The sequence below is a fragment of the Gadus morhua genome, unplaced genomic scaffold (genome assembly GCF_902167405.1).
Source record: "Gadus morhua unplaced genomic scaffold, gadMor3.0, whole genome shotgun sequence".
Lineage (NCBI taxonomy): Eukaryota > Metazoa > Chordata > Actinopteri > Gadiformes > Gadidae > Gadus > Gadus morhua.
Window position 1 is genome coordinate 164,886 of NW_021963959.1, and position 18,357 is coordinate 183,242.

General features: G+C 42.1%; 1 protein-coding gene across 6 annotated transcripts; it reads right to left on the minus strand.

Moving 5' to 3' along the window:
- Positions 1-213: 213 nt before the first annotated feature.
- LOC115538236 (uncharacterized) lies at positions 214-10,692 on the minus strand. 6 transcript variants are annotated; one of them, XM_030349896.1, is made up of 5 exons: positions 10,357-10,692; positions 3,049-3,435; positions 2,629-2,748; positions 1,167-1,249; positions 214-490 (listed from the first exon to the last, which is right to left on the minus strand). In XM_030349896.1, the coding sequence occupies exons 1-5, from the start codon at positions 10,412-10,414 to the stop codon at positions 422-424; spliced, it is 717 nt and encodes a 238-aa protein (XP_030205756.1). In that variant the 5' UTR covers positions 10,415-10,692; the 3' UTR covers positions 214-421. The 6 variants fall into 6 exon arrangements, with proteins under 6 accessions (XP_030205756.1, XP_030205754.1, XP_030205757.1 ...); XM_030349894.1 differs by lacking the exon at positions 10,357-10,692 and adding an exon at positions 3,702-3,794; XM_030349897.1 differs by lacking the exon at positions 10,357-10,692 and adding an exon at positions 3,611-3,752.
- Positions 10,693-18,357: the final 7,665 nt, after the last annotated feature.

Below are 18,357 nucleotides of genomic sequence, written 5' to 3' on the forward strand. Positions count from 1 at the left end.
TCCTTTGAACTTCTTAATCTGTAAAAGAAAAGCCAGCCGACCAATAAAGGTAGCTTAGATGTCGACATTCGATGAGAATGGACGTCGCAGGCATGTTCTTCACTTCCTGTCCATGACCTACTTAGTACTCACTGCATAGAGCCTATTCTTCACCACACAGAGTAACAAGCCCACTCCTCAACAGACACACACACAGGCCTTGTGGAGAACATCTATTACTATATAAAAATTATTTATTCACAATTACATACAACCATCACTCATCATCAATTACATCTAATAAGGCTTCATTGCTATTTCTCAGTTAATGGATGACTTTAAATTAGCTTATTTAAAAAAAACATGGATGGACACTGAAGATGACAGAACGTTTCAGAGATATTTCCAAAACCAACAAGGGAAACAACATATTGAGACTCCTTCATCCACTGCCCTTGCTTTCCACCACACGCTCAAAGTAGTCGAAGGACTCATACACGGGTACCTGACACTGTCCGAGAGAAAGAGAGGGAGAGACAGACAAAGAGAGACAGTTAGGTCAAAAATGGTTACTTGAATTCATTTAAATTTAATACAAAGATTAAGATCAAGTATGTATTCTCTAGGGATTTAAAAAAAAAAAAACAGATAACATCTATACATATTATGCTTTACATTTATGATTGATAATAAGCTTTTAGAATTTATTTGACTATTTTCTTTGAATGGGAATTCACCCACAAGCAACACTTACAAGCAACTCAAAAGTAATTTTTCCCATTGTGCAAAACACGTCATGATATGCAAGGAGAAGTTTAGTCCAACTTAGGTTGTGCTAGGGGTGTTGGAGAGTACTGCTTCATAATGCGTGTTGTGTAAAGAGCACATCAACAACATCTTCCACTAAAAACTTGAGTTGGACGATGGGCGTATTTTTATCCACAATCTGAACAATGGAAAACACGATAATAACCATGTTCCAACTCCTCAGATTATTGTTTTCGTTGCGTACGAGGCAGTACAGTTATATTAGTAACTAGCGAGCGTTGTGGTTCCTCTTTGAGGAACAGGTAGGGGTGATGATCTTCTTGCTGAGTGATGCCTACAGGTTAGACTGGGGACATTGGGGATCAAACCCTGTACTTTCTGGCTGGGAGTGGAACCCCCTAGCCCTCCGACAGACTCACCCACTGGGAGGACCCTTTGGACGAGCTGGTGCTGGTTCCGTCCACCTCAGAGTCTCCATGGGGAACCTCATAGATCACCCTTGCTGCTTGGTCCAACCCCAACACACACACACACACACACACACACACACACACACACACACACACACACACACACACACACACACACACACACACACACACAGTATAAAATATTTATATGCACACAAAAATGTGTATAAAATGTTTTCGGAATTCATATAATAAGTTAAAATCTGTTAACCACCTAGCACCTTTTTAATTGTTTTTAGACGTTTTCTTATTACCAGAGTTAGTATAACAAGTTGTAGGTTCATGCTAACAGGCTGGGAGCTACTGGACTCCAGTGGTGTATAAAGTACTCAAAAGCCATACTTAAGTAAAAGTACAGATACCTTACTGGAAAATTACTTAAGTAAAAGTAAAAGTCACCTTTTAGAATAGTACTTAAGTAAAAGTATTAAAGTATCTGATCTTTACTGTACTTAAGTATCAAAAGTACTTTTCTGATATTAAATGTACTTAAGTACTGAAAGTAAAAGTACAAGTAACTGCTGTTAATAAAAAAGCAAAGGGTCAGAATTTTGAGAATAAGTAAGGAATAATCACAGAGAGGCCGGGCAATAAACAGTTTGATATGCCCGGCTCGTGGACGGCTTACCGCCCGAGATCTTCTACAAAATTTCGCCGCGAAAACGACACACTGACTTCTCGCTACTCCTACCACCGTCAAATCCTTTGTATCCACAGGTTCAGGGTAGCGTTTTGAACACATGCTTCGGGTTGTGCCGGCGAAATGCACATTTCTTGTCGCGTTGTGCCGGCGAAATGCACACTTCTTGGACCCCTGCATAACTGCTTGCAGTTCTAGTTCCGTTTATTCTACTTCGCGCCAATACGCACATATACAGCGTATTGAAGTGTATAAGATAGTGTTGTAATACTGCGTGTACAAACCAGCCTGATACAAATAGTAGAATTTTGATAGCCCTTGCCCTCGTCCTAGCCATGCATTTGTGTGTTGACAGTCGTAGGAGTTTTGATCGACGTAGCAACAGTAACTAAGCAAGGGGGCTTTGCGAACGTGCGCTGGGACAGCTGATTTGCCAAACAGGCTTGCAGTCTGTGTTCTACCACAGTCCCCGACGTTATTCTCATATCTCTCATGATTCATTTTTTTTTTTCTAAAGATGAGTTGATTTTGTAACGAGTAACGAAGGTTTCAAGGGAAATGTAGCGGAGTAAAAGTATCCGTTTTCTTCGCAAAATGTAGCGAAGTAAAAGTAAAAGTACAGAGAAATATAAGTAGTAAAGTAAAGTACAAATATCCAAAAAAACTACTTAAGTACAGTAACGAAGTATTTCTACTTCGCTACTATACAACACTGCTGGACTCATACCATGTTATAAAAATTTCCGCTGTTTCGATTTGATCGTTTTGTACCTTCTCTCTTCCGCAGCTTCCAAAAACAGATCAGAGTGACGAGGAACGCAGCGGCCATTACTATAGCCAGTGAAACAACGACGGGGACCCGGGGCCACAGTGACGCGTCTATAGTCGAGTCTGGTCAGACAAATAGGTTGAAAAGGGATTGACAATATAAGCATTTAATCCATTGTCATCCAACACAAGCTTTTATCCAATGATATGTTAGGGGGCATCTTGCTCAAGGATGCCAACAGGTTAGGCTACGGACTTTGGGGATCAAACCCAGTACCTTTCGGCCGGAATTTGAACAACCGAAAACTCTAGCCTATCCTGTCATATATTACAATAGACGACTAAATTCTGGTACCGAAGTAAACAGAATGAATTTTTAGTTTGGAAAATAATCAAAACAAGACTGAGATAAAAATGACATACTTTCTTGCGTTGTGCCGCTGTTGGGGATCCGTCGTTCTGTGACGGTGATCATCGTGCCGCTTCCCCTTAACTGAATAAGTATGGGCCTATCCATGGTCACCTTGCAGACGTAGCCTCCAGTGTGGTTGCGGGTGACATTGGGAAGGGTCAGGGCGGCACAGCCACAGGCCCCGTTGTTCACAGGTGACAGGGCCGAACCACAGCCCTCTCTGTCATACCTCACGGCTGTCGGTTGGTGGAGAATTCTAACCTCATTTTTCAACCAGATCACTTCATACTGTGTGTGGTTGACGGCTGTCCAGCAACAATGGAGTGTGACGCTGTCTCCCTCGATGACCTCCAAATCTTCTGTCTGATACATCTTTATATCCTTACCGGTAACAATTTCTGGAACAAGACAACAGCGGAAGGACGTTGAATTATATTACTAAACAAGTGTTTCTCATCGTTTCTGTCTTATACGTACCCCCATATCCTGATCATCAAAATTCAGCATAATTTGTGGGTGTAATAAAGTAATATCTAAAATCTTTCCAGGTACCCCCTGGAACTGCTAACGTACCCCCCGAGTGTAGGCGTACCCCCGGTTGGGAATCCCTGTTCTTAAGGTCTTTATAGCAGCGGGAGGAAGATGAGTTATGAGCGGTACTCACCCCGAGCCAGAAGCGCCCCCAGAGAGAGAAGCAACATAGTCCTCAGTGGAAACTCCATCCTCCACTGATGCATCACTCAGCATTTGTGATAGTTTTCTTACTGACATCGTACCTCCCACTTCCCCCATGCACACACACACACACACACACACACACACACACACACACACACACACACACACACACACACACACACACACACACACACACACACACACACACACAAACACACTCTCTTTCTCTATCCAACCACAACCACCATAACAGCATTGTTCATGACAAACCAATTGAGAGGGTCAGAAGCTACAAATACCCAGGCATATAATTTGATGACCAACTCAAATTTGAGTTATGTAGCCTACTACGTCTAAGGTTAAAAAAAAACAGTGGATGTTTTTTTTACATAAGCTTAACTACTTTCAGGTTTTTTACAAAACAGTCCTTCAGAGAGTATTGTCCTTTGGCTAAGTCTGTGTATTTGGGAACATGCGCAAAAATGACGAAGATAAATTCTAGCGTTTGGTAAAGACAGCAAGCACAATTATTGGATTGTCACGCTGCGTTCTGCTACGCGTTCCAACACCCCCATCTCTTGGCCACTTGACGCCACTGTACCCCATTCTTCCGTCACACCTGTCTTTAATCAGCAATATCCACTTCCTACTTCAGCCGGGGATCTCCACACACACAACTCTCCCAGTGAGGTAAAGGGACATTTTTGTTTGTTTGCGCCTGTGAGTGAAGCGGCCGTTCTGTTTTTGGCCTCCACTTACCCAAGCGGCGACACAGGCCTGCAACGTGGGGATAAATAGTTTGTGCCGTCATGAGACTTCTTTTGCTTTATGCATTCTTTTTCCACATTGAATATTATTCAATGTGTGACTTGGTTTACCTGTGGGTTGATTGAAACTATGATTTAATTGATGTTTACGGGTAATACAAAAAAACTATCTTTCATAGTATCAAGGATGTGGGTGTTTTTATTGTAATTACCATGTCAGTAGGCTAATTCCCGTTCATTAGGGGCTAGTTTGAAGGGTATAGTTATAAAATACTCTACGAGACACTACAATACAAATAACATAAAATCGTGTAGATTACAACACATAGTGTGTGGTTGGTTAATTGAATTGAATTTAGGAGCGTCCCAGTAAACTGTTGAGTTAATGAGAAGGTCATGCCCATAGCCATGGCCTAGGGCGCTACATCTATCTAACCACAACCATACATAAACGTACAGGTAAACGTTAACAAATACATACATTTAAAGCCAAAACATCTGTATACATTTAAAGTCACTGTACGTCTATACGTTTAACAACATAAGTCGTGCTTAAAACACGTTTGGAATAGGCAAGCAGGCATGTGAGTTAAATCTATCCTCTTCTCATTCTCACGTCTTGGACGTGTTGCAAAGGATGCAAGCACAAATTATTTTAACTTCTGAACCTTTTAAAGAAATTCTGGTCGACCAACAAAGGTAGCATAGACTAGAGGACAACGGATGTCACAGATATGTTCTGCACTTCCTGTCCGTGTCCTAGTTTCTGCTTAGAGCCTCTTCACCACACAGAGAAACATGCCCACTTCTCAACAGTTTACCATTAGCGATGGGCATAGTGAAACCTGCCTCATGTTTAGCTTTTAGCTTTACCTAGTCTCGCAAAGCCAGACCAAACTACAGCAAGTAGAATGAATAAGCTTTACCTAATCAACCAATCAACACCCTGAATCGTTTTTTCCACATGTTTCGCATTCTCACACTACGCTTCCTCAGATTAAGATAGTTAACTCATTGCCATCCACAGAGAAAAACATGCATTCGGGAAAGATCCACACACACACACACACACACACACACACACACACACACACACACACACACACACACACACACACACACACACACACACACACACACACACAAAATCTCTTTCTCAATCCAACCACAACCACGCTAATATCATTTTTAATGACAAACCAATTGAGAGGGTTAGAAGCTGCAACCACCTAGGCCTTGAAATTGATGACCAACTCAAATTTGAGATAAGTACTACATCTGAGGTATAAAAAAGAATTACAACAGTGGATGTTTTTTTACATAAGCTTCACTACTTTCAGGTGGACTGTTATTTTAGAATTCTTTTACAAAACGGTCCTTCAGAGCGTTTTGTCCTCTGGCTTAGCTTAGTCTGTGTATGCGGGATCATGCTGAAAAAGACCAAGATAAATTGTTTTGTTTGGTAAAGACAGCGAGCAAAATGATTGGATTTTGTCAGAGGTCTGTCACTCATCTATGGTCAGATCTTATTGTGAATAAAGCTGAGCAGATACCCTGCCCGCCCGTTATATAGGAGGTTTCAACTCAGCAATTGCGGCAGCAGTAGGCTGCTGCAAAGATCTATTAGAACCAAAAGGTTTAGCATGTCATCTGTCCGCTCAGCCATTAGATTTTTTAATGAAAGACACAGGTCAAGATAATGAATTGTTTCGTCCACTCTTGCAACACTGTGTTTTTATTTTGATGTTTTTAAATTAATTTGCAAAGTTGTTTAAGGCCTATGCGTTTCAAGCCTGCTACTGATTGACTGAAGTGTAAGTGGGGGAAGGTTGTGATTTGTATTCATACCTACTTTATTCCTAAATGTTATTGTTATGTGTGTGGGGGGTACCATCTTGTATGCTTAGATGTGTCTTAAATGTGATGCATTTTGACCAAACAAATGTCCCAACTCTGGGATAATAAAGTATACTTGGACTTTGACGTACACATACAGGTAAATGTAAACAAATATATTCATTCAAAGTCAACATGTTTGCATACATTTAAAGTCATAAGTGTATACATTGAATGTCATGAGTCTTGCTTAAAACACGTTTGGAATAAGCAAGCAGACATGCGAGTTAAATGTAACCACTTCTTATCACTTCTTGGACGTGTTGCAAAGGATGCAAGCACAAATCATTTGAACTGGTTTAAAGAAAAGCCAGACGACCACCAAAGGTAGCTCTGATGTCGACATTCGATGGGAATGTACGTCGCAGACATGTTCTTCACTTCCTGTCCATGAACTACTTAGTACTTCCTGCATAGAGCCTCTTCTTCACCACACAGAGATACACGCCCATTACTCAAAAGTTTACCATTAGCGACGGACAGAGTGAAACCTGCCTCATGTTTGGGTTTTAGCTTTATCAAATCAACCAATAAACGCCCTGCATTGCTATGTGGAAGACTTTTTCCCACACGTTACGCATTCTCACACTGCGCTCCCTTTGACAAAGATAGTTTGCTCATCAACATCTACGAATAAAAACATGCATTCGCAAAAGTTCTAAACACACACACACACACACACACACACACACACACACACACACACACACACACACACACACACACACACACACACACACACACACACACACACACAGGCCTTGTGGAAATAAAGGCCAGACCACATTGCGGTCTACTCTTCCATAGCTGAGGTATCAGAGAACATGATTTATTATATTAAAATAGTTTATTCACAATGAGATACACTCATAATCAATTACATCTAATAGGGCTTCATTGCTATTTCACAGTTAATGTATGACTTTCAATTAGCTTATTTAAAAACAACTTGGATGGAAACAGAAGATGACAGAACGTATCAGAGATATTTACAAAACCAACAAGGGAAACAACCGATTGAGACTCCTTCATCCACTGCCCTTGCTTTCCACCACACACTCAAAGTAGTCGAAGGACTCATACACGGGTACCTGACACTGTAAGAGACAAAGAGAGGGAGAGACAGAGAGAACGATTGTGTAATGTTCATATACATAAAACACAAAGTTTAAGTAGTACTATGTGATCTCTGGGGATTTAAACAAACATATAACATATATCCTTATTATGCTTGACGTTTATGATTGATAATAAGCTTTGAGAATTTATTTCATTTTCTTTGAATGGGAATTCACCCACAAATAACACTTGGTCAAAAGTAATTTCCCATTGTGTTAAATGCGTCATGATACGCAAGGAGAAGTTTAGTCCAAGTTAGGTTGTTTTAGGGGTGTTCGAGAGTACTGCTTCATAACGCTTGTTGTGTAAAGAGCACAGTCAGCAACATCAACTCCCCTTCTACTAAAAATTTGAGTTGGACGATTCTTAACCAGAATCTGACCAATGGAGAACGCAAATCCTGCTCCAATGATGTCAATGTTCCATCTCCTCAGAATATTGTTTTTCATTGCGTACGAGGCAGTACTGTTATATGAGTAACTGGCGAGCGTTTTGGTTCCTCTATCAGGAACAGATAGGGGGGATGATCTTCTTGCTGAATGGGCTTAGCTCAGGAGGTAGAGCAGCTGTCTTGTAGCTAAAAGGTTGCTAGTCCGATCACCAGCTCCTCCTTGCTGAGTGTTGATGTGTCCCTGAGCAAGACACAGTTAACCATAACTGCTCCTGATGAGCTGGCTGTCACCTTGCGTGGTTGACTCTGCCGTCGGTGTTTCAACCGATGTTAGTCGCTTTGGATAAAAGCGTCTGCTAAATGCCCTAAATGTAAATGTCAATGAATGAGGCCTACAGGTTAGACTGGGGACATTGGGGATCAAACCCGGTACTGTCTGGCTGGGAGTGGAACCCCCTAGCCCTCCGACAAACTCACCCACTGGGAGGACCCTTTGGACGAGCTGGTGCTGGTTCCGTCCACCTCAGAGTCCTCGTGGGGAACCTCATAGATCACCCTTGCTGCTCGGTCCAACCCTAACACACACACACACACACACACACACACACACACACACACACACACACACACACACACACACACACACACACACACACACACACACACACACACACACACACACACACACAAATCCAGTACCACACAAACACATACAGCACAAACAGAAATGGACCAGTTAGGAATTCAAACGCATCCAAACGGAAAAAAAAATCACAAAATACACAGACAAATATGTCCATGCATATAAAAAAAATACTATCAAAGGTTTTTTGATTCATGCTAATAAGCTGTAATCCCTTTAGTACTTAGAATGTTTTAAATTCGTTTTCAGACATTTCCTTATGTGTTTATCAGGGTTAGTCTAAAAAGATGTGAGTTCATGGGAACAGGCTGAAAGCTACAGGACTCATAGCATGATGTAAAATGTCCGGTCTTTCGATTCTAACAATTTGTTTTGTACCTTGTCTCTTCCGCAGCTTCCACAGACATATCAGAGTGACAAAGAACGCGGCGGCCATTACTATTCCCAGCGAAACGACGACGGGGAATTGCATTGCAGCGTGTTCAGCCGAGTCTTTGGTTGGACAAAGGGGTTGAAAAGGGATTGAGAATATTAGCATTTAGTACATAGTCATCAAACAGAAGCTTTCATCCAACGATAATTACAGTGAATTCAGATACATGCCATTATGGAGCAGGAAAAGATAAAGGGCATCAAGCTCAAGGATACCCACAAGTTAGGTAATGGACATTGGGGATCAAACCCAGAAACGTTGCCTATCCTCTCTGATATTACAATGGACCATTAAACTCTTGTACCAAACTAAACCAAAAATAGTTTTTGTTTGGAATATAAACTAAGCCATAAGTTTATAAAAAAAAACATACTTTTTTGTGTAGTTCCGTTGGTTGGGCTCCGTCGTTCTGTGACGGTGATCATCGTGCCGTTTCCCCGATACTGATTAAGTATGGGCTTATCCATGGTCACCTGGCAGACGTAGCGCCCAGCGTGGTTGCGGGTGACGTTGGGAAGGGTCAGAGTGGCACAGCCGCAGGCCCCGTTGTTCACAGGTGACAGGGCCGAACCACAGCCCTCTCCGTCATACCTCACGGCTGTTTGTTGTTGAAGAATTGGACCCTTATATTTCACCCAGTTCATTCTATACTTTTCGGGGTTGACGGCTCTCAAGCCACAATGGAGTGTGACGCTGTCTCCCTCCGAGACCTCCACATCTGCCGTCTCATACAGCTTTATATCGTCCTTGGTAAAGGTTTCTGGAACAAGACAAAAGCAAAAGAGCAGCAATAGTTTAGAGAGCAATTTATTTCACTATTTACCAATTTAAAAGCCATTCCGGGATCGAAAACGGTATCTTTTGTCCAAAAGTCAAACAGGTTAGTACACTACATATAATCCTCATTTGGATTTACTCAGGAAAATTGTAATATTATTTTATGATATTAAATTAAAATTTCTGTTAAGTTGAAAATAACACTAGCGTTTCCCAACATTTTCTGTCTCATATGTACCCCCATATCCTGATCAGTACGGCTCAGCTATCCCCTCATCGACACCAAACCACAAATGTAATCCTTAAACTGAAATATCTTTTAATTTAGCATCATGGTTCAAATTTAAGATGCCTCTAGTTTGTTCAGCAACATTCAGCAATAGATTGAACACTTTTCAACATATATTGTAATTCACACCATTATATATTTATTCTTTTTACCATTTTTACCAAAGCTGATTTGCGGGTGAAACAAAGTAATATCTAAATGCTTTCCAGGTACCCCCTGTAACTGGTAACGTACCCCCACGAGTGCGGGCGTACCCCCGGTTGGGAATCCCTTTTCTTAAGGTCTTTATGGCAGCGGGAGGAAGATGAATTATGAGCGGTACTCACCCCGAGCCAGCAGCGGCCCCAGAGAGAGAAGCAACATAGTCCTCAGTGGAAACTCCATCCTCCACTGATGCACCACTCAGCACTTGTGATCGCTTTCTTACAGACATCGCACCTCCCACTTCCATCAGACACACACAGACACACACACACACACACACGCACACGCACACACAAACACATTCACACACACACATTTTCTTCCTCTAACTACAAACATACGCAAGCGTACAGGTAAAAGTCAACAAATATATACATTTAAAGTCAACACGTCTGTATATATTTAAAGTCAAAAGTCGATACGTTGAACATCATAAGTCTTGCTTGGAATAAGCAAGCCGGCATGTTAGTTAAATGGAACCTCTTATCCCTTCTTGGGCGTGTTGCAAAGGAGGCAAGCACAAATCCTTTGAACTTCTGAACTTTCAAAAGAACATCCGGTCGACCACCGAAGGTAGCCTTGATGTCGACATTCGATGAGAACGGATGTCACAGACGAATTCTTCACTTCCTGTCCCTGGCCTACTGCATAGAGCCTCTTCTTCACCACTCAGAGAAACACACGCCCAATCCTCAACAGTTTACCATCAGCAACGGCCGACGGTCCTAGTGAAACCTGCCTAATGTTTAGCTTTTCGCTTTATCTTATCAACCAATTAACAGCCTGTATCATAAGGTGGAAGATTACTTTTTTCCACAAGTTTCGCAGTCTCACACTGCACTTCCTCAGATTAAGATAGTTTCCTCACTGACAGCATTCGCAAAAGATCTAGACGCACGCACGTACACCCACGCACGCACGCACGCACGCGCGCACACACACACACACACTCTATTCCTCAATCTAACCACAACCACCATAACAGCATTGTTAATGGCAAACCAATTGAGAGGGTCAGAAGCTACAAATACCAAGGCATTGAAATTGATGACCAACTCAAATTTGAGATGTACGTCTCAGGTAAATATATTGAAACGTCTCGGGTAAAAAAATGACAATGGTGGATGTTTTTTTTACATAAGTTTAACTACTTTCAGGTGGACAGTATCAGTAGTAGTACCCAGGTAAATCTGCGAACACATAAATATTTAACCGTTTAGCCCTTCCGTCCTCACTAAAACGGCGAAATCCGACACTGAAAACGATGCTTTTCAAAAACGATCGCTGAGGTGGATAAATGTGAAAGCGCTGGGTTGGCGTTGTAGTGTGGTCAGGGTAGACGGAGGCTTTCAGAAACGATTGTTGCCATGACACTGCCATGACGCTGCCACAAGCTGACCGAGACGCTCATCAAAAAATGGCAGGTGAAATGGAAATGATGATTTCTCTGTACAATGTACTTTTGTATCTCCAGTTACAACTCGATATATTGTCTCAAACATATTCGTTAGTCCAACGCCGAGGGCGAGCGCTGTATTTGCTGTGCTTAAAGGGATTCTTCACCGGCGGAGATATGAAGGTTATATGAAGGAAATAATTCTATGCATTATAAATGTGCAAAAAATATTGAAATCGGTTCATCCTAGCCTGATAAAAGGCAGAAAGTGTCTCTCTGACTCAAAAGTAAGAAATCCTCAAACTTCCACAGTGCATTGCGCCCGCTGCCCCGCCCGGAGGGGGAAGGACCCATGGTCCTAGCGCGAGTGGTAGCGCGAGCAAAAGCATAAAAACAGTTGCTAATTACAGTAGCTCAGCATATCATGTATTTGTACTCAACCTTTTCTCCCCAGTTGAAATAAGTGTTTATCTTATACAGTAGGCCTACTTTAGTATAACAGCACTTAAGTTAGTAAACAAATCACATCAACCAACATGAATATAAAGTTTTATTCATGAAAAAATGTGAACTATTTACAAAAATAAAACGTGTAGGGTGCGTTTGCTAGAGTCAAAAAAGTCACAGCTCATCTTGAGCATCCACTGTCTCCTGTTAGCCAGGGTACTGCCCATCTTGTGCTGGGTAATTAGCTCTGATGGCCTGGACAACACAGGAAGCCGTTACTGTCTAAGAAAGAAAGAGAACAACATCAGCAAAGCAAAATTGAAATTATGCCTTAGCCTATACAGCATTACACAGACTTCAAGCTAACGTAACGTAGCCTATGCTCTGCCAATAAGATCGACTACTTTCGGATACATTGTCACATTCACCGGGATTCAAAACTATTGTAGCCAATGTGTTAGTAAAAAACCACAACATTTACTCTATGCTCAGACGTCCGTTTCTCCCGGCGGGCTTTGGCTGGTGTTCCCAGTCACTTTCTGGGTCCAGAAATATCTATCCAATACCCAACTGTTTAGATGAGGCGTAAAGCCTGGGTGAGAGGTTACAAACATGGCCCCGTCCTCGCCAGATTCAGCCATTTATTCTAGAAGAAACTGTCATCGCTGAAATTCGCTGCAGCACAGGGACTCTGTGTTACGGTGCGGCCACACCAAACGCGTTACTCGGGTTGGATAACGCGAGTAACGCGCCTAACCTGACGCTTGATCATTGTGTGGTGGTTACTCGGTTCAGCGCTTCCAACGCGTCAACGCGCCAACGCAGCTAGATGAGTCCATGTCCATGCAAGTGAACGGAGCGTTCCCTCTTCATCATAACTATCAAACCAAACATCCTTCACATTCACCGAGAGAACATTATGAAAGTAAAATGCACATTTCTCGCTAAAAATGTTTCCATAAACGCATTTAATGGCGTAACTATGTTACTATTTCCACCCTGAATAAAGATAGTTGTCGGCCGTGGCTGCGCTGGAGTCCGAGGTAGGAAACACAAACGCCGCCGTGTTTGGCTGATAGAGCTTAGATCGGGTTAGATTAAATAATCTCTGATATAAATAACAATAATCGGGTTGAATAACTTCACATGGTGTGTCTGGTGTGTTTCCAGCATTCGTAGTGTTGATCAGGAGAGAAATAGTCCGCCAAGACGTTGAGGTTGCTTAGCATCCAGAGACTCTGTCCATGCAAGTGAACGGAGCGTTCCCTCTCCGTCATAACTAACAAACCAAACATCCTTCACATTCACCGAGCGAACATTATGAAAGTAAAATGCACATTTCTCGCTAAAAATGTTTCCATAAACGCATTTAATGGCGTAACTATGTTACTATTTCCACCCAGAATAAAGATAGTTGTCGGCCGTGGCTGCGCTGGAGTCCGAGGTAGGAAACACAAACGCCGCCGTGTTTGGGTGATAGAGTTTAGATCGGGTTAGATTAAATAATCTCTGATATAAATAACAATAATCGGGTTGAATAACTTCACATGGTGTGTCTGGTGTGTTTCCAGCATTCGCAGTGTTGATCAGCAGAGATATAGTCCGCCAAGACGTTGAGGTTGCTTAGTAACCAGAGACTCTGTCCATGCAAGTGAACGGAGCGTTCCCTCTCCGTCATAACTATCAAACCAAACATCCTTCACATTCACCGAGCGAACATTATGAAAGTAAAATGCACATTTCTCGCTAAAAATGTTTCCATAAACGCATTTAATAGCGTAACTATGTTACTATTTCCACCCAGAATAAAGAAAGATGTCGGCCGTATGCTTCTGTCCAAGCTCACTACTCTCTGCCAGTGACGTCGGGTCAAGCTCAACGCTGATTGGCTATCGCGGCCAAGCGTCACGCGTTGGAGCGTTGAAAGTTCAGATTTCTGAACTCCGGGCGTTGGCGCGTTGGGCGCGTTACTGCGTTTACGTGCGTAATTACGTGCGTAACGCCCCTAACGCGACGCTTCATCGCATGTAACGGGTCTACGCGCCTATACCAATGGTTCCCTATGCAAAAATGCCGAATTTTGACGCCCCTAACGCGAGTAACGCGTTTGGTGTGGCCGTACCGTTAGTGTCTATAGGCGAACAGAGCAAACCGGCGCGCTCCGGCTCCTCGTCCTCGGCAACAGGCAAGGTTTGTTCAGCTGCAGCCACAGCAGCCTCCTCCTCTATTTGTGTCAATTCTTCCTGGCTGTATTCTTCCAAGACAGATAACATCCTGTCGGAGCCACTAGCCATTACTAAAGGGGTGCCTCAGGGCTCAATCTTGGGTCCTATCCTCTTTTCCATTTATATTAATGATGTGGCCAAGGCTGCAGGCAGCTCCCGGATCCACCTTTATGCTGATGACACTATCCTGTACGCCTCTGGCCCTTCTCTCTGCTCCGCGGCCTCGACTCTTCAAGACAGTCTCACTTCTATTGAGCACTCTTTCCACAACTTTTCCGTTACTGTCTAAGAAAGAAAGAGAACAACATCAGCAAAGCAAAATTGAAATTTTGCTTTGCTGATGTTCTTTCTTTTCATCCCCTATCCAAAGAAATACATTAAATTGAACTGCTGTTGCCGTTCAATTTTTATGAAAAACCCAGCGAAGCCTCTTCATTCAGTGAGCAATTTTTCAAGTGCTTATGCGTGGTGGAACACGTCCGAGACTCCGAGTCCACAGACGCCAAAGAGTACTATAGAACTGCGTGGGCAGGCTGTCCGTGTACGCTACTCGTCTGTGGCAATTTGTAATATTTTTATTTTTTATATATCAGGGGCTTAACGATCAGCAGCTCAATTCACATTCTCAGCCAGTCGTCTGGCCAAACGGTCAATAAGCACGATTTTTGCTGTTAAAAAAAGTGGGGGGGGGACACAAACAGGATTTTGAAAAGAGGAGGGGACATGTCCCCCCTGTCCCCAGTGGAAATGGCGCCCATGCCTGAATGTCCAAATTGTGAAGAAACATGGCGGACATTGTGGTTACATCTCGTACGCGAGCATTCCGAAAACGATATGAAAACGATAGCTTGCTGCCTTAAGGTGCAGTAAGCTGCAAATTTGATACACAAAATCAGAGACCCCCATAACAAAATACATTTTAATTAAACCAGAGGAAATAGAAAAGGTCTTCAAAGAATATTATGAAAACTTACACTCAGCCATCAGCAAAAGAAAAACACAAGATGCAAACATTTCTCAATTCATTGGACTTACCGGCTATTGGAGAAAATAGAAAATCAAAATAGAAAATTAATTTCTAAAATTACTAAAAAGGAATTTGACAGTGCTATTAGCAGACTAAAATTGGACAAATCCCCAGGCAGTGATGGCTAACCGGGCGAGTGGTATAAAACATGTAAAGAGGAATTATCACCACTCCTTCTGAACTCTTTTAATGTAACTCTGACAGAGGGTAATGTGCCCCCCTCATGGAAAGAGGCAGTGATTTCAGTGATACTAAAGGGAGTTAAAGAAAAGGAATTATGTGAATCTTATAGACTTTCTCAATCTCAATTTTAAATGTAGATTATACGATTTTTACATAAATAATTTCTAAATGGTGATCCCAGAAGCACAATTCAGGTTGTGGGACAAATTGATCTCAAGGTTTTTTTGGGCCGGCAAGAGACCAAGGGTCAGATAAAAAAACACTTCAAATAAATAAAGAGGAGGGCGGTGTGTCACTGGCAATATTTCTATACAGCCCAAATGAGATTTGTAATATGCTGAAGCTGCCTGCAATATGAAGCCAGATGGAAAGACATAGAAGTCAACATAGACACCTTTCCAATCCAAGCAATGTTGGATGTTGACTTGGCCTGCCCTGGATCACAAATTTAAACCAGGAGATAATGACATTGGTTTCAGACAGTGGTGGGACAAGGGTATAAAAGCTATATAAACACTCACACAGGGTGGGCACTTCAAAAGTTTTGAACAATTACAAAAATAATTTGATCTAGAAAATAAAAAAAAATTCAGATATTTGCAAATGAGAGATTACTATGATAACAAATTAAAACCAGAACTAGAGGGTAATGCAGTGATTGAAACCGTAGTTGAAGCCTATGAAAAAAAGAGTACCGTAATACAATTATTTCCCAAAAATATCATGGCCTACAGAAAGAAAATGGGGATAACACAGGATATGTTAAAGAAAAATGGGGGAAGGAATTAAACACAGAAATATAACAGGAGGATTGGTTTTCTATGTGGAAAGCACAGCACTCATCCACAAGCTCAAAGAAGTGGAGAGAATGTAGTTGGAGGAATTCAATTTGTTATTTTATAACACTGCATATTAAAAGTAAGCCAATTCAGTCAGAGGAGCAGTGACGGAGGCTGTGCGGAAACACGAATGCCCATCACTCTCTTGTTTTCTGGCTATGCCCAAACATTCAGATATTTTGGGGGAAAATATGTCTTACTAAGATTCTGGGATATGAAGTCACGAACAATGTAAAGGTGCTTTACTTCTGTATTTTAAGGATACAGATTTGTGTCTGTGCAAAATATTGCTGATGGCCTGTAAGAAAACAATCACTAAGAACTGGTATCAACCGGACACTCCAAACCTCAAACAATGGATGGACATAGTGAAACAGATCTATGCAATGGAAAAAATGACTTTTTGCCTAAGATCCAGAGAAGTGATCTTCTCAAGTAAATAGGAGAAATGGACTACCTTCATTAAAGAAATAGATGACGCTACACTATCAGGATGAGCTTTAAGCAATCAAAGTAAATGTGTATACAACTAAATTTATACTGGTGTGCCCCCTTTCTATTGTTCATGTAATTGTAGGCCTACTTGTATTCTGTGTATGACTTCAAAAATGTAAAAAGACCTAAAAAATAAAGACACAGGTCAAGATAATGAGTGGTTTCGTCCACTCTTGCAACACTGTGTTTTTATTTTAATGTTTATCATTTATAATTTTGAATGTTGTTAAAGGCCTATGTGTTTCAAGCCGGCTACTGATTGACTGAAGTGTAAGTGGGGGAAGGTTGTGAGTTGTATTCATACCTACCTATTTATTCCTAAATGTTATTGTTATGTGTGTTTCGGGTACCAACTTGTATGCCTAGATGTGTCTTAAATGTGCTGCATTGGGACCAAACAAATGTCCCAACTCTGGGATAATACAGCATACTTTGACGTCCACAAACAGGTAAATGTTAACAAATATATACGTTCAAAGTCAACACGTCTGTATACATTTAAAGACATAAGTCTATACACCACAAAAATGAAGGAGATCATCCTGGACTTCAGGAAAAGCAGAGCAGACCCGGCTTCCCTCTAAATCAACGGTGACTGTGTAGAGAGGGTCCACACCTTCCGCTTCCTGGGCACCATGATCTCTTCTGGCCTCTCCTGGACTGCCAACACGGCGGCGGTCGTCAAGAAGGCTCAGCAGCGGCTTCACTTCCTCAGGGTGCTCAGGAGGAACAACGCGGGAGAGAAGCTGCTGGTGGCCTTCTACCGCTCCACCATCGAGAGTTTTCTGACGTTCTGTATCTCGGTGTGGTTTTCACAGTGCCCTGAGGCAGAGCGGAAGAAACTCCAGGGAGTGCTAAACACCGCACAGAGGATCACCGGCTGCCCCCTCCCGTCCCTGAAGGACATATACATCTCCCGCTGCCTCAGCAGAGCGGAGAGAATCACAAAGGACAGCTCACACCCTGGCTTTCACCTGTTCGACCTGATGCCCTCTGGCAGGCGCTATAGGTCCATCAGAACCAGGTCTTCACGGTTCAGAGACAGCTTCTTCCCTAAAGCTGTATCCACCCTGAACACACACATGCACTGACCCCCGACTGACTGACCCCCCCCACTGACCCCCGACCGCAAGCATAGTTCTAGCGCATGTGGTTTCTGTGGATGGTGTGGGGTGCACAACTTCCCACTGCTGTACTGTACTTTACTTTATTTTACTTTATTTATTTTACATTATTTACATTTCTATTTGGTATACTGTTGTACTTGTTCTATTTATATTTATTTATTTTCTCGAATGCACCAATTGGGAAAGCTTACTAAAAATGTTGTTGTACTTGACTCGTGCAATGACAATAAAAGGCTTTCTATTTCTATTTTTCTATACATTGAACGTCATAAGTCTTGCTTAAAACACGTTTGGAATAAGCCGCGTGCAAAGGATGAAATCACAAATCCTTTGAACTTCTTAATCTGTAAAAGAAAAGCCAGCCGACCAATAAAGGTAACTTAG

Excerpts from the sequence above, each read along its gene's own strand:
- LOC115538236 (XM_030349894.1), bottom strand. The coding sequence starts at position 3,774 with ATGCATCAGTGGAGGATGGAGTTTCCACTGAGGACTATGTTGCTTCTC. Across the intron at positions 3,436-3,701 it reads GGGGGCGCTTCTGGCTCGGG|AAATTGTTACCGGTAAGGAT; the intron begins GTGAGTACCGCT and ends GTCTTGTTCCAG. Across the intron at positions 491-1,166 it reads CCAAAGGGTCCTCCCAGTGG|TGTCAGGTACCCGTGTATGA; the intron begins GTGAGTCTGTCG and ends TCTCTCGGACAG.